The sequence below is a fragment of the Hyperoodon ampullatus genome, assembly GCF_949752795.1.
Source record: "Hyperoodon ampullatus genome assembly, chromosome: 1".
NCBI lineage: Eukaryota > Metazoa > Chordata > Mammalia > Artiodactyla > Ziphiidae > Hyperoodon > Hyperoodon ampullatus.
The window spans coordinates 194722961-194737721 of NC_136914.1; the positions used below are offsets into that span (position 1 = coordinate 194722961).

Genomic DNA, 14761 nt, shown 5'->3' on the forward strand with positions numbered 1-14761 from the left:
CTGCTGGTAGTCCTTCAATGTTAAATTTAGGCTAGTAGGACAGCTCACAAATTGGAGTAGCAAAATAAGTGCCTATAAAATGAAGAAAAAAATTGAAGTGGTAGTGCATATATGGCGTTTCCTAATTTTCAGATGCTTTCATTGGTATAGGGATTAAATCAGTTAATCTATATGAAAGCCCTTCTCAAGCTGCAAAATGCAGGAGTTCTTAATTACTCTATATCAGGGGTTGGCAAACTTTTTCTGCCCAGATAGTGATGTTTTGGCTTTGTGGGCCATATGATCTCTGTCAAAACTACTCAACTCTGCCATTGTAGCACAAAAGCAGTCATAGATAATACATATAGGAATGAACATGCCTGCGATCCAATAAAACTTTATTTAAAAAAACCAAGTAGAGTGGATTGGAACTGTGAGCCTTAGTTTGTTGACACCTGCCCTAAATAAAGACTTTGGACTTCTAAAAAAAATAATCAAGTAGACAGTGTCTGGAAATCTAGATAATGTAAAAAAAAAAAAAAAAAAAAGAAAGAATGTAGTGAAAATTCTGTTAATTCAATGTGAAATAATGTAGTTTTTGATTTTTTTTTCAAAATTGCCTTAGAAAATTTGCTTCATATGTTGTGATATTTGGCAGATACTTTCCAGCTTATGTAAGAAGAAATGCAGCGTGTATTTGGAGCATGAACAGTTACACTATTAACAAGACCTGTTATAATGCTTTTATAATACATATTTGACTCTGTCTTATGTCCGTGTGTGCATGTGTTTTAAGTTATAATTTTATAAGTAAATTTACTAAATGTGTAAATAAATGTAAGAAGTGATGTTCATACAAACCTGTAAGTAATGAAAATAGCATTAAAAGATGGACCTCCTGAGAGGAACCAAAAGAACAGATAAATAGTTACAATGACATATTCTTTTTTCCTCATTTCTTTTTTTACAGAGGTATATATTTCAAGTGCTAGTTATAAATAATTTCCTAATTTGAGGTAACTTTTATAAATGACTCACGGATGTGACAGGAATCTTAGTCCAAGTTGTTAGCCTACACGTGGCTTTGCTTGCTTTCCCATTTAAAATCTAATCTGTGAGAGGCTTCCCTGGTGGCGCAGTGGTTGGGAGTCTGCCTGCCGATGCAGGGGACGCGGGTTCATGCCCCGGTCCGGAAGGATCCCACATGCTGCAGAGCGGCTAGGCCCGTGAGCCATGGCCGCTGAGCCTGCGCGTCCAGAGCCTGTGCTCCGCAATGGGAGAGGCCACAACAGTGAGAGGCCCGCGTACAGCAAAAAAATAAATAAATAAATAAAAATAAAAATAATAAAATAAAATCTAATCTGTGAGAAGGAAGATAATTTGAATTTTCCTAACTTAGTAATGCTAGATCAGGATAACATTTCAAATCTACTACCATACCATCTCTTGTTTCTTTTGATATGTGATAGAGATGGCCCCAAAGGGGGTTGTAAGTTATGTGCACCTATTAATTACCCATTGGGGTTAGCCATGGGAAAGTAGTAAGGATTAGCAATCCTGATTTTGTGTAGGCTGACTACCAGCTAAGATACATGCCCCCATTTTCCTGAGTAAGAACAGACTGAGAATAAGTGAAGTTATATTGGAAAGTTCTAATTTGATAAAGGTTAATTCATGGCATTAGTGCCATAGAACAACCTAATGTTAATATTTCTACTCTTCTTTATGACTGCATTTGCTCTGTCTGTACTGGTACTATAATAACGGTTTTCAATGAGGGTGTTAAGCAAATGTTCATATGAAAATTGTATTGTCTTTTTAGAATTTATTCATCAAAAAAGATGCTAGGTCCACAAGGAATTGATACTTAGATAATGTATCAATAGAGCTTCAACTGAGAATGAGTAAGATTAATTTGTGTCTTCTTTATTAGTATTCAACAGTCACTCACAGTTTTAGTTCCACGAGTCTGGCCTTTTTTGCATCACACTATATCATCAGTTCGAAGAGCAGCATTGGAAACTCTGTTCACTTTATTATCAACTCAAAACCAGGTAAGAACTAATAACCATAGTAATCTTGAAATTTATATAAATTAATTTTGTAAAATAAATATGATCACCAGGTTACCCTTGCTTCACATAAAGATCAGGAGAATGCTAGGCTTAGTAAAATTGTATGGTGGCTATGTAGACACATAAGAATGTAATCACCATAAGGGCAGAAATATTTTAATATTTTGTTGTAGGTTGTCTTCCCAGCACTTGGAATATTGCTTAACACATGGGTGACCCTCAGTGAGTATTTGTCGAATGAAAGATTGATTGAATATTCCCTTCCTGTCAGAGACTTGTTATTCATTCTTTGCTTGCTCTGTGTGGTTGACAGTTGGATGATTGGCAAAGCTCATCCCAGGTTAGAAGGCTACATTTGAAGCTCTGCAGTATGACTCTAAAGACTGATAATAAAATTGCTAGGCACTTAACCTCCTCTTAAGGATTACTCAATCTTAAGAGCATGATATTTTGAAGGATAGTATACTTCAGGAATAACACAATGAAATGCCTACAGAGAACCTTCAGGTAATATCACTGTGTGAATGGAATCTGTTAATGAGCTGAGGAGTCCTTGCCCTGTCTGTAAAAGGCTTCACATTCCTATTTTAAAAATAGTCCTAAAGGTCAAACAAAATACTAGAATTTAGGGAACCACCATAAGGAATCTATTCTTCTATCATGCTGTTATTTATAGATACTGCAGTTTGAGCCGGTGGTCTTCAAAAAGCAGTGATTAATTTTTAGACAGTATAGTAGGGATAAATGTCTCTTTTGTGTTCACTAACCATGCATTCATATGTGAATTAGGAATATTCCATGTAGACCTACTTTAATCTACAGCATGATGTTGTGTTACACTACCATGAATCAATGTAAAGTTTCGTTTTGCATTATCTTTTTTGTCTAACCACAGTCTTCTAAGGAAAAACTGTCAGGTCTGTTTTATAATCCTTAGTTGATCAGGCACGGGTTCATATGACAAAACCGGCATGGGTTCTGAATTTTCACTTCATTTCTGTTTTACTTTTGTGAGTTTTGCCTAAATGTTTTTGATGTAAATATTCTTAAATTCACTTTCAGTAGACCTCTTGAAGTTATCAAATTTCTTCCCTTCATGTTGTTGTTGTTGTTGTTTGGAGCAGTTTTAAGTTTATAGAAAAACAGCGAAAAGTACATAGTTCCCATATGCCCCGACCCATATGCACACAGTTTCCCCTTTAGCTAACATCTTGCATTAGTGTAGTACATTTGTTACAGTTGATAAACCAATACTGATATATTATTAACAAAGACTACAGTTTACATTAGGATTCACTTTTTTTTTTTTTTAATTAATTTTATTTATTTTTGGCTGTGCCGGGTCTTCGTTTCTGTGCGAGGGCTTTCTCTAGTTGTGGCAAGCGGGGGCCACTCTTCATCACGGTGCGCGGGCCTCTCACTGTCGCGGCCTCTCTTGTTGTGGAGCACAGGCTCCAGACGCGCAGGCTCAGTAGTTGTGGCTCACGGGCCCAGTTGCTCTGTGGCATGTGGGATCCTCCCAGACCAGGGCTCGAACCCGTGTCCCCTGCATTAGCAGGCAGATTCTCAACCACTGCGCCACCAGGGAAGCCCAGGATTCACTCTTTGTATTATAGATTCTATGGGTTTTGATAAATGTACAGTGGTATGTGTCCACCATTAGAGTATCATAGAGAACAGTTTCAGTGCCCTAAAAAATGCCTGTGCCTCACCTATGCATTTCTACTTTTCCTCCCTTCAGAGCCTTAGCAACCACTGATCTTTTTACTATCTTCATGGTTTTGCCTTTTGCAGAATGTCATATAGTTGGAGTCACGTAGTAGGTAGCCTTTTAAGAGAGGCTTTTTTTCATTTAGCAATACAGAATTAAGGTTCCTCCATGTCTTTTTGTGACTTGATAGGTCATTTCTTTTTATCACTGAATAATGTTCCATTGTATGGATGTAACACAGTTCATATATTCACCTATTGAAGGATATTTTTGTTTCTGTTTGGGCCATTATGAACAAAGTTTTAAACATTCATGTGCAGGTTTTTGTATGGGCATAGTTTTCAGTGCACTTGGGTAAATACCAAGGAGCACAATTGCTGGATCATATAGTAAGAGTATGTTTAATTTTATAAGAAAGTGTCTTCCAAAAGTGGCTGCACCATTTTACATTTCCCCCAGCAGGAATGAGAGTTTGTGTTACTCTACATCATCTCCCAGCATTTGATGTTGTTAGTGTTGCGGATTTTAGCCTTTCTAATAAGTGTATAGTGGTATCTCACTATAGTTTTAATTTGCAGTTCCCTAATGATATATGATGTTAAACATCTTTTCATATGCTTTTTACCATCTATATTTCTTCTTTAATGAAGTGTTCAGATCTTTCCCCCATTTTTAAATTGGGTTGTTTTCTTATTGTTGAACTTTAAGATTTCTTTGTATATTTTGTATACGGGTTCCTCATTGTTCTTTTAAGCCTTTCTGTTCTTTATAAGGTGATTAAGCCACCTGCAGTCTCTTTTAAACTTAACTTTTGTGGCTTTATTTCTTTAGTAATGTCAGCTTTATTTACATTATTAGGAAATCAGGTATTTCATATAAATCAGTTTTCTAAATAGTTGAAACATACTTTTTTGCCACCAAAAATAGTTACCCATTAAAATCATTGACAGGGCTTCCCTGGTGGAGCAGTGGTTGAGAGTCCGCCTGCCGATGCGGGGGACGCGGGTTCGTGCCCCGGTCCGGGAGGATCCCACATGCCGTGGAGCGGCTGGGCCCGTGAGCCATGGCTGCTGCGCCTGCGCGTCCGGAGCCTGTGCTCTGCGGCGGGAGAGGCCACGGCAGTGAGAGGCCCGCATACCGCAAAAAAAAAAAAAAAAAAAAAAACATTGACAAACCTGGTTATCATCTTAAAGTATATTAAACATAAGTTTGTTTTCTTTTTTGTTTTTTGTTTTTGCGGTACACGGGCTTCTCACTGTTGTGGCCTCTCCCGTTGCGGAGCACAGGCTCCGGATGCGCAGGCTCAGCAGCCATGGCTCACGGGCCCAGCCGCTCCGTGGCATGTGGGATCTTCCCGGACCGGGGCACGAACCCGTGTCCCCTGCATTGGCAGGCGGACTCTCAACCACTGCGCCACCAGAGAAGCCCATAAGTTAATATTTTTTGATGAATGAGTCACCAGTATGATTTATTGGTCAATAGTGTGCTTGCTTATTACTGTAGACCGTGGGAATATTGAGATACATGAGTCACACTGCTTCTTTTTCCTCGTTTTTTTTTTTTTTCCCCCCTCTCAGCTGTCAATTGTGATTTCTCACTTTTGTCCATCTTTTTTTTTTTTTTTTTTTGCGGTACACGGGCCTCTCACTGTTGTGGCCTCTCCCGTTGCGGAGCACAGGCTCTGGACGCACAGGCTCAGCGGCCATGGCTCACGGACCCAGCCGCTCCGCGGCATGTGGGATCTTCCCGGACCGGGGCACGAACCCGTGTCCCCTGCATCGGCAGGCGGACTCTCAACCACTGCGCCACCAGGGAAGCCCTCTTTTGTCCATCTTAAAATCTGGCTCCTCCTCCCATGTTTCAAAATTTTTTGATCCCAAAATTGCTCCAAATCCCCTTCAAAATTTTTTTAGCCCCTCAATGATTGGTTTGTTTGTTTGTTTAATAAATTTATTTATTTATTTATGGCTGCGTTGGGTCTTTGTTGCTGCACGCAGGCTTTCTCTAGTTGAGGGGAGTGGGGGCTACTCTTGGTTGCAGTGCGCGGGCTTCTCATTGCGGTGGCTTCTCTTGTTGCACAGCACAGGCTCTAGGCGTGTGGGCTCAGTAGTTGTGGTGCACGGGTTTAGTTACTCTGCAGCATGTGGGATATTCCTGGACCAGGGCTTGAACCCGTGTCCCCCGCATTGGCAGGCGGGTTCTCAACCACTGCACCACCAGGGAAGTCCTCAATGATTGTTGATATTGGCTATTAAAATTATGTGGTCGGGCTTCCCTGGTGGCGCAGTGGTTGAGAGTCCACCTGCCGATGCAGGGGACACGGGTTCATGCCCCGGTCTGGGAAGATCCCACATGCCGCGGAGCGGCTGGGCCCGTGAGCCGTGGCCACTGAGCCTGCGCGTCCGGAGCCTGTGCTCCACAACGGGAGAGGCCACAGCAGTGAGAGGCCCGCGTACCGCAAAAAAAAAAATAAATAAATAAAAATAAAATAAAATTATGTTATTGTGAAAACCTCTCTACGATGTTCTGTGATGTTGATTTCTTTTTATTCGGGGCTTTATTTATTTATTTAGGTCCTTTGACCAAATTTGAATTTGCCTTTACTGGCTTGTAAATGAATGCTTTGGCCTTAGCATATGTAAAAGATTGATGATGATGACTATCATTTCTTATACTAGAACTCTATTGTGTTTGTATGTGATTTGTGGTACGTCAGCCATGACTTATGCATAGGCCCTCAATATTTGTTAAATAAATTTATATAAAATTCAGTGCAGGGTGTTACGGGAAATTATCAATAAGAAAAAAATCCTACATGGTCCTTACCTTGAAAAAATTTATGGTATGATTGTGATAAGACTCTTATGTAATAAGCTGAATAACCTCTGCAAATAAATAATGGAAGACCAGAATATGATAGGTGTCAGGAAGCAGCATTGAAGGCTAGACTAAGTGCTGAAAGATCAGGAGGATTTGGGTTATAAGGTTAAAAAAAGTCATCTTCCCTTACTTCTTCCTATTTAACATCTAATATCTTTAATACGTACTTCTATAAGCATCTCATTTTTCTGAATAATATGTCAGTTTCAAATTAGGCAAGTTATACAGACTGTATTGAACAAAAGAGCTTTTCCAGTCTCCTCCTTTTAGACATTTAAATCTATCCTGCTTCCGTATCTTCCGTCCAGTTATTCTGATATGTGTGCAATCCTTTATTTTTCTAGGTTTTAATGTTTATTGTATTTCCTATGTCCTTTTGTGTTTGTTATCTATGCCTCTTCTTTTTCTCTTCTTAAAAAAATTTTAATGGTGTCACTAATGAAATTTTCCATTGTTACTATCTATCCTGTATCTTCAGAGTGTCTTTTTACTGAAAGCATAGCTGTCAGTGAAACTTAATATTGATGCATGTAGATTATTTTGTGCTTCATCACTGCCCCGAGCCTTGCTCTCCAGTAGCCTCACCATTGGAGGCTGTAGTTATGGCGCATATCACCCACTCTCAGTACATTCCACTTTTTGGCCCCCACATATATCCTTTACTATTTTGTTTGATTTTTTTTTCTGTTTTTTTCCCCAAATAATACTATAAAGCCAAACCCTTTCATATTACTTTTCTTACTACCACCACCTCTTTTTCATTTTTTTAATTTTGGGAAATTATTTAAATAGAAAAAAGAGGGAATTATAAAACAACATTCATCTATCCACTATCCATACTTGGCATTTGTTATAATTCTTACTTGTTTCAAGTTTTTGTCATCAAAAATGTAAAGAATAAATTGTAACCCCCTTAGAACATCACCTATTTTCTAATTTACCCATTTTCTTTCTTCTGTATATTTATAAAAAAATATTATTGTCCTTTCCCTAATAGTTGGTTCTTTAAGGTTTGGAATCAGTCTTTGTATATTTAGTTTCTACACAGTCATAGTATTTCTAAAAGGGGAGAATTTGAGTTAAGTCTCAGGATAATTTGGGGGACCATAGCCTCATTTACTTGCAAACTTGTTAGTAATTTGTCATTGCCTACTACATTAGAATTAAATTCCTGTCTTTCTTGTTCTTCTGTTATTTGGCTCTTGTCAGCCTTTTCCTCTGCTGTTCCCTAATATGTAATCTGGAGTTAAGAAAATTGTCCACGTCTACCCCTGTATCCCAGTTGTAACCATGTTACGTTCTTTTGTTTGTTTGTTTGTTTTGCTGTACGCAGGCCTCTCACTGTTGTGGGCTCTCCCGTTGCGGAGCACAGGCTCCGGACGCACAGGCTCAGCGGCCATGGCTCACGGGCCTAGCCGCTCCGCGGCATGCGGGATCCTCCCGGACCGGGGCATGAACCCGTGTCCCCTGCATCGGCAGGCGGACTCTCAACCACTGCGCCACCAGGGAAGCCCCATGTTACGTTCTTTTGATGAGAGTATCTTTGTACATGGCTCATCACCAACACTACCTGCCCCCAGCCACACCCACATTTTCTCTCCTAAATATTCGCTCCGTTTCTTCCTCGCTATAACTCTCCTTCAGGGAGCAGGTCAGATCTCTAGGGCCATAAAGTTATTCTGACTTCTACAACTCACTATGATTTTTCTTTATCTAAAACATTATTTAAATAAAGTCATTATGCAGTGAAAAGCATTTATTTAATGGTTATTGTTAATCTTGTGATTTTGGCAACATTATTTGCTTTCTGAGAAGATAGCAGAGTAAACCATGTATGATGCTTTTATCTGTTATTGTGTTCCTCCCATGGAATTACCTGATAGTTATTATAGATTGATTAATAGCTATGTACAGACTCTTGTAATGCAAGCCCATGGTCTCTTACCTGCAATTTTGAAATCCAGCACTTTTGTAAGTTGGGTCAACTTATAAAACTACTTATTTGGCAGAAAAACCTGACCATTCTGAATAAGTCTTTATCCTACTTAATGTGCCTATTCACAAATTTTGCTGCAGAAATATTAATATATTTTATTCAGATGCTGCCTCAGACTCTATTGAGGATATTACATAACATATGGTATATACAACCTCATTACTGTTCTAAAATTTGAAAAAATTCTGAATTTTAAAACATATTTGGCTCCAGGGAATTTGGACTACAGATGTTAGGCCTGTTGTGACAATAAAATCTACCTTCATATAGCTTGCCTTACTTTTTTCTGGGCTGCATTCTATCACTGTTGTTTCCTCTTCAGTGGTTTAATGAAAAGATTCCTTAACTAAACAGAGAATCTGGGTTCTAACCTTAGCTCTACCATTTGTTAGCTCTATGACCTTGATCAAGTTTATTTGACCCTCTGGTGATAATCTCTATTGATCCTTTTTCAGAGTTATATATTGACCAAGTAAGATAATGTATATGAAAGTGCCTTAATTCTGTACAAATACAAATTATTAATAGTACAGACATAACAATAATAATTAACACTTATACTTCTGGGAAATCTTTCCTAATAATTTCAAAATCTTATTTGTATTCTAGGGTGTAAGAATGATATGTAATTGTAGTAATAATAATCCAGGCTATTATTGAGAGCTTAACTTTATGCTGTGAATTTCAGTAAGCACTATAAATGGGGTGGCTATTGCCATTCCTATTTTGCAGATGAGGGAACTGATGATCAAAAATTAATGAAACCTTCCCAAGCTCACAGCTACACATCTCATAGTAAGCGACTCAGCTCAGATTTAGATCCAATTCTCGCTGACTTTCAGCTTCTAGTTTTAGAAGACAAAATGGAATGTGTCTCTTGAGTTACTTTCCCATTTCTGAATATGAAGTCACCTTAAGTCCAAAGTGAAAAAAACTTCAGAGCTAATTTACTAGTTAGCTCTGTTTTGGTTTCAGTTCCTAGCTTCTCAGCCTATTCCCCTCAATAATTCAAGGTAATTTGGTGAGGCCAAACCTCACTGTAGCTCAGTGCATCAGTACCTCATAAAGACTGATGCCTCTGTTCCATTGGAAGTATTTTGATTATCTTTAGTAATTTTGTGTTTTGTTTTGCTTTGTAAAACCAGAAGACTTTATAAAGAAGATATCCTAAATCTTAAAATTTATCCGATCATAAGTGTGTATGCATAGCACAGGAAGATCAGCTCGATGCTTTGTGACGACCTAGAGGGGTGGGATAAGGAGGGTGGGAGGGAGGCTCAAGAGGGAGGGGGTATGGGGATATATGTATACATACAGCTGATTCACTTTGTTGTGCAGCAGAAACTAACACAATATTGTAAAGCAACTATACTCCAGTAAAGATGGGAAAAGAAAAGTGCGTATGCAGATATGCTCATCTCTAAAATGTTTTTGTGTAGAATCACAGTTAATATAGTTATTTATGAAATAATAAACTCTCATTTCTTTTATTTATTTATTTGGCTGTACCATGCAGCTTGTGGGATCTTAGTTCCCTGATTAAGGATCAAATCCGGGCCCCCCGGCAGTGGAAGCGCAGAGTTCTAACCACTGGACTGCCAGGGAATTCCCGAAATCTCATTTCTTTTAGACTTCCATGTGACATACCTTGGCATCTGTGAAAATAAATTGTTTAATCCCTGTGCCTTTATCTCTGTTGTTAACATATGAAAGTATTGGCAAGCCTGGCTTCTCAGGGAGTATGAAATAAGAACTCTTAAGCAAACCAAATTAATTTCATTTGTTAATGACTTAAAATCAAGATGTAACTTTTTCTTTTTGCTGAACTAGGAGCTTGACAAAGTGAAGTAATTGATCACTTGCTTTTCCTTTTTTTAAAAAATTATTTTTTATTGGAGTATAGTTGATTTACAATGTTGTGTTAGTTTCTGCTGTACAGCAAAGTGAATCAGTTATACATACCCATATATTCACTCTTTTTTAGATTCTATTCTCATATGAGTCATTACTTGTTTTTCCTTTCTATAGACTATTTATTCATGCGAGTTTATCTATGAATGTATATGTCTATCAGCGAACTACTTTACTGGAATGTCTAGATTAATTAGTCTGGATAACCACTATCTGTTTTAACCAGAACTCGACTTCACGATTTAGGAAAATATGCTTCTGGACATTAATCTCTAGTTTAGCCATGTTTTGTTGACTGGGTCAACTTTTCCATTCCATTTGCATCAGTCACTTTGTGAGTCAATCCAGAATTTCAATACATACAGTATTGATTTTTGTTTGAAAGGCAAGCATTAGCATGACGCTTATATTTAGCATGAAGACATACATGAGATTGAGTTGGAATCTGGGGCATATTTAGTCCAGGATGTAAGAAAATTTAACATATGCATATGTAGAGAAGGAAAGAAAGACCAAAAGAATAGAGCTGACTAAGACTTTGGCATTTGAGAACATTAGCATAATTAGGTATTGACCAGGTTTTATAAAGGTATGAAAAGAGGAGAGCAAAGTTTATATATTTAGTTGACTTTCAATAAATATTGGTTGGACAAATAAATAAAACAAGGCATTATAAATTGTCTAAATATAGAATTGGGTTTGTTTTTGTTTTTGGCAGTGGGCCAAAATAGGATTTCAGACCAAATTAGTGGAAGAACACAACTCAGTATGATTCATCACTTTGTTGTAGCTTCTTTCCAGATTTTCTTCCCTGCAACCCCAGATCATTTGATATGGAGATAGAAATGATGATGCATTTGCCTGCAGGCAGGAATCAGGTGTTCATGGTAATGATAATCAGATTGCTGCTTTTTTTCCACATCTGCCCACTTTGTGGGTGTGCTTGGGGGAAGATAAAAGAGGGGGCCTGGCAAAATGGTACTGGCAAGATCTTATCCCACCTAAGATGCCAATTTTGCCAGTTAGGGGTTTATTGCCAACTACAGTTGTGGAAAATTTTGCATATTACCAACTATTCCCTGTGACTTCGGACCATTCCCCTAAGCAAGGTGGATTTATTCAACAGATATTTTAGTGCCTACCGTGTGCCTACAATTTTCTAGATACTTATTGGTAAGAGACGAGGTCTCTGCCCTTCTGTAGAACTTAAGACAGGAAACTAAGCAAGATAGGAGAAGACAACTAGACAAGCCCTTATAATTATATAATGGTGATTTCATAAAACTATCAATACATAATGAGGTAAGTATCTGGTAGGGGAAGAAGACAGTGCTACTGGATGCCCACTAGCTAAAAGTGAAGTTGAAACTGAGACCTGAAGGATGAGTGGAATTTAACCAGATGAAGAGCAGAGTGACAGTCAGAGGAAGGAACATGTGTTAAACTCTGGGAGTAGGAGTGAGAATGACGGCACTAAAGAGGAAGTGAAAGAAAATTGGTCCGGCTGAAGGATAGAGTGTAAGGGGGTATAGATGGCTAGAAGTTTAACCTTGATTTTCTGGTACAGTGACGTGTCTGATAGGCTTATTTTTGTTTGTCATCAGCTTTCCTTATTAGTTCCATGAAGGCAGAACACAGGAGGGAACACCAATCTGAATAAAGGAGCTGGAAAGAGACTGCCCCATTCTCATCAAATTAAATAACTGTCTGCCATTCCCCTGAGTAATTCCCATAAATGCCCTCCCCTCCATCTGACCCTCACTATAGAAATGTTGGGGACCACATTTAGCACTAACATAAAGCACTAGTGCTAATATCATGTTAATTATTTAACACAAAACAAAAAAAAATTTTTAAAGCCCTCTTAAAACATGAATTTACTTATAACTTGAGTTGTAGTAGTCCAGGTTATAGTTAATTTAAACCTGGTGAAGTAAACAGTCTGTGGTAGGAATTTTTCTGTATTTTAGATTGCACTCTGCTAGACTAATACTAGTCATCAGAACTTTCCAGACCTTGCCTAAGATTAGGAGGGAAATTTTTGACTAGTAGACTCCTAGTTAGTAGCATACTAGAAGTCAATTGACTATTTTTTTAAATTTTGGAATGGAAAATCCCAAGGTGGATAATGTCTAAAGGACTGAAAGTACTACACCCCTCACTGTACCCCACTCCCCAATCAATTTAATTTAATCAACTATAAATAAAAACATTAGGTTACCTGCCTAAATCATTGTCTACTGGAAGACAGGCACAAAATTAATGAAAGCAGGTGGACCAACTTTCAGATTTGCAAGAGGCAAGTTGACTCTGGATGGGCCAAATTGTACTTACCTATATTTTGAGAAAATACTAATAGTGAGCTAAAGCATGTAACTTTTTGCAACCATATCTAAAAGGAGATGCTTGCACAGTTGTTTAGATGGACTGAATTTGGCCTACGGCTCTTTTCCCAACTTGTATTTTGTATCTTGTATTTTCTGCTAGGCAGACTTTATGTTGTGCTACTGGAGAATCTGTGTTTTTTAAAATACTGGTTCCTGTGATGATGGTGATCTGCGTATGCTGGTTTGGGTTTTTTTTGTTTGGTAAGGTTTTTGGTTTCTCTTTATTTTTTTAATTTATTTTTAAAAATTTATTTATTTATTTATTTTTGGCTGCGTTGGGTCTTCATTTCTGTGCGAGGACTTTCTCTAGTTGTGGCAAGCAGGGGCCACTCTTCATCGTGGCGCGCGGGCCTCTCACTATTGCGGCCTCTCTTGTTGCGGAGCACAGGCTCCAGACGCGCAGGCTCAGTAGTTGTGGCTCACGGGCCCAGTTGCTCTGCGGCATGTGGGATCTTCCCAGACCAGGGCTCAAACCCGTGTCCCCTGCATTGGCAGGCAGATAGATTCTCAACCACTGTGCCACCAGGGAAGCCCTCTCTTTATTTTTTAAATTTTATTTTTCTGTTTATTTACTGAGTTTACTTTTTAGAGCAAAATTAAACAGAGTGCCCATCCATATACCCCCTACCCTCCCCCAAACACACCTTCTCCCACCATCAGCATCCCACACCAGAATGGTACATTTGTTACAGTCAGTAAACGAACGTTGACATATCATTATCAGCTAGTCCATAGTTTATATTAGGCTTCACTCTTTTTTTTTGGCTGCGCCACGCAGCTTACAGAATCTTAGTTTCCCAACCAGGGATTGAACCCTGGCCCTTGGTGGTGAAAGTGCAGAGTCCTAACCACTGGACTGCCAGGGAATTCCCTAGGCTTCACCCTTGATGTTGCACGTTCATTCTGCTGATTTTGACAAAGGTGACATCTCTCCATCATTATTGTATCATACAGAATAGTTTCTCTACCCTAAAAACCCCCTGTGCTCTTTCATCCCTTTCTTCCCCTGGTTGTTTTTAATAATTATAAAGTAGAATTTACTACAGTAACAAAGATTATAGCCTGAGAAGCCTACTACAATTTATATTATATTCATTGTTTGTAAATATAGGGGAAAAATCTTCCTCTATAGGTGTGGCTTTGGGATCTACAAGCAACTATTTGGATTTCCAGTGATGGGGTTAGGGGAGAATTAAGAGAGTTGGTAAATATGGCGGGGAGAAATGAGAAGAAATTATGGGAGACTAATATCAAATTATTTGGTTATTGCTGTTACAGCTTTCCTAATTCTATTAAGATTGTCCCTAATTCTCTCTGCTGAGAAAAGAAAGAGAACTTTTCTTCTTTCCAATTTCCCTTTCCCTTTCAATGGAAAGTAGTTAAGGCATAGCAAATCAGTGAGTAGGCTCCCCCAGCTAATGATTTTGCAGTCTGTTTTAAACTTCTTTCAAACCATTTTGAGAAACATATTAAAAAGATAGGACCAGGGTTGTTAGTTTTCCCCTGGCTAGAAAATTATAGGTAGCTTTCTGAGTTATACATTATCCCTAGATCTTCTGGCTTTCTGGAATTTCAGTTAAATTTTTCAAATTTCTCTTCAGTCTCTTCCAGACAACATAGTTTTTGCTTTAAAAAAAAAATAATTGTGGAAGGAGGTGATGTTACGTACAGTGAACTAGTTAATAGATTTTTTAGCTGTCAACAAGCTTGTAATTTTGAACAATAGATAATATGTGAGATTCCTTTTCTTAGAATTTTGGGAACACAATAGATATTTAATTAAGCACTGTTTGATTGCTTGATTTGGGTTGGCTTTTGAATT

At 38.3% G+C, this 14761-nt stretch overlaps 1 protein-coding gene across 1 annotated transcript in view; it reads left to right on the top strand.

Annotated features, from left to right (window-relative positions):
* The window catches only part of BTAF1 (B-TFIID TATA-box binding protein associated factor 1), a gene marked incomplete at both ends in the record, with an annotated part of 94571 nt that overhangs the window by 34763 nt on the left and 45047 nt on the right, over nt 1–14761 (top strand). The window contains one exon of the mRNA XM_079706036.1: nt 1913–2033. Coding sequence (XP_079562162.1) covers nt 1913–2033 — 121 coding nt within the window. The remainder of the gene's footprint in view (nt 1–1912; nt 2034–14761) is intronic.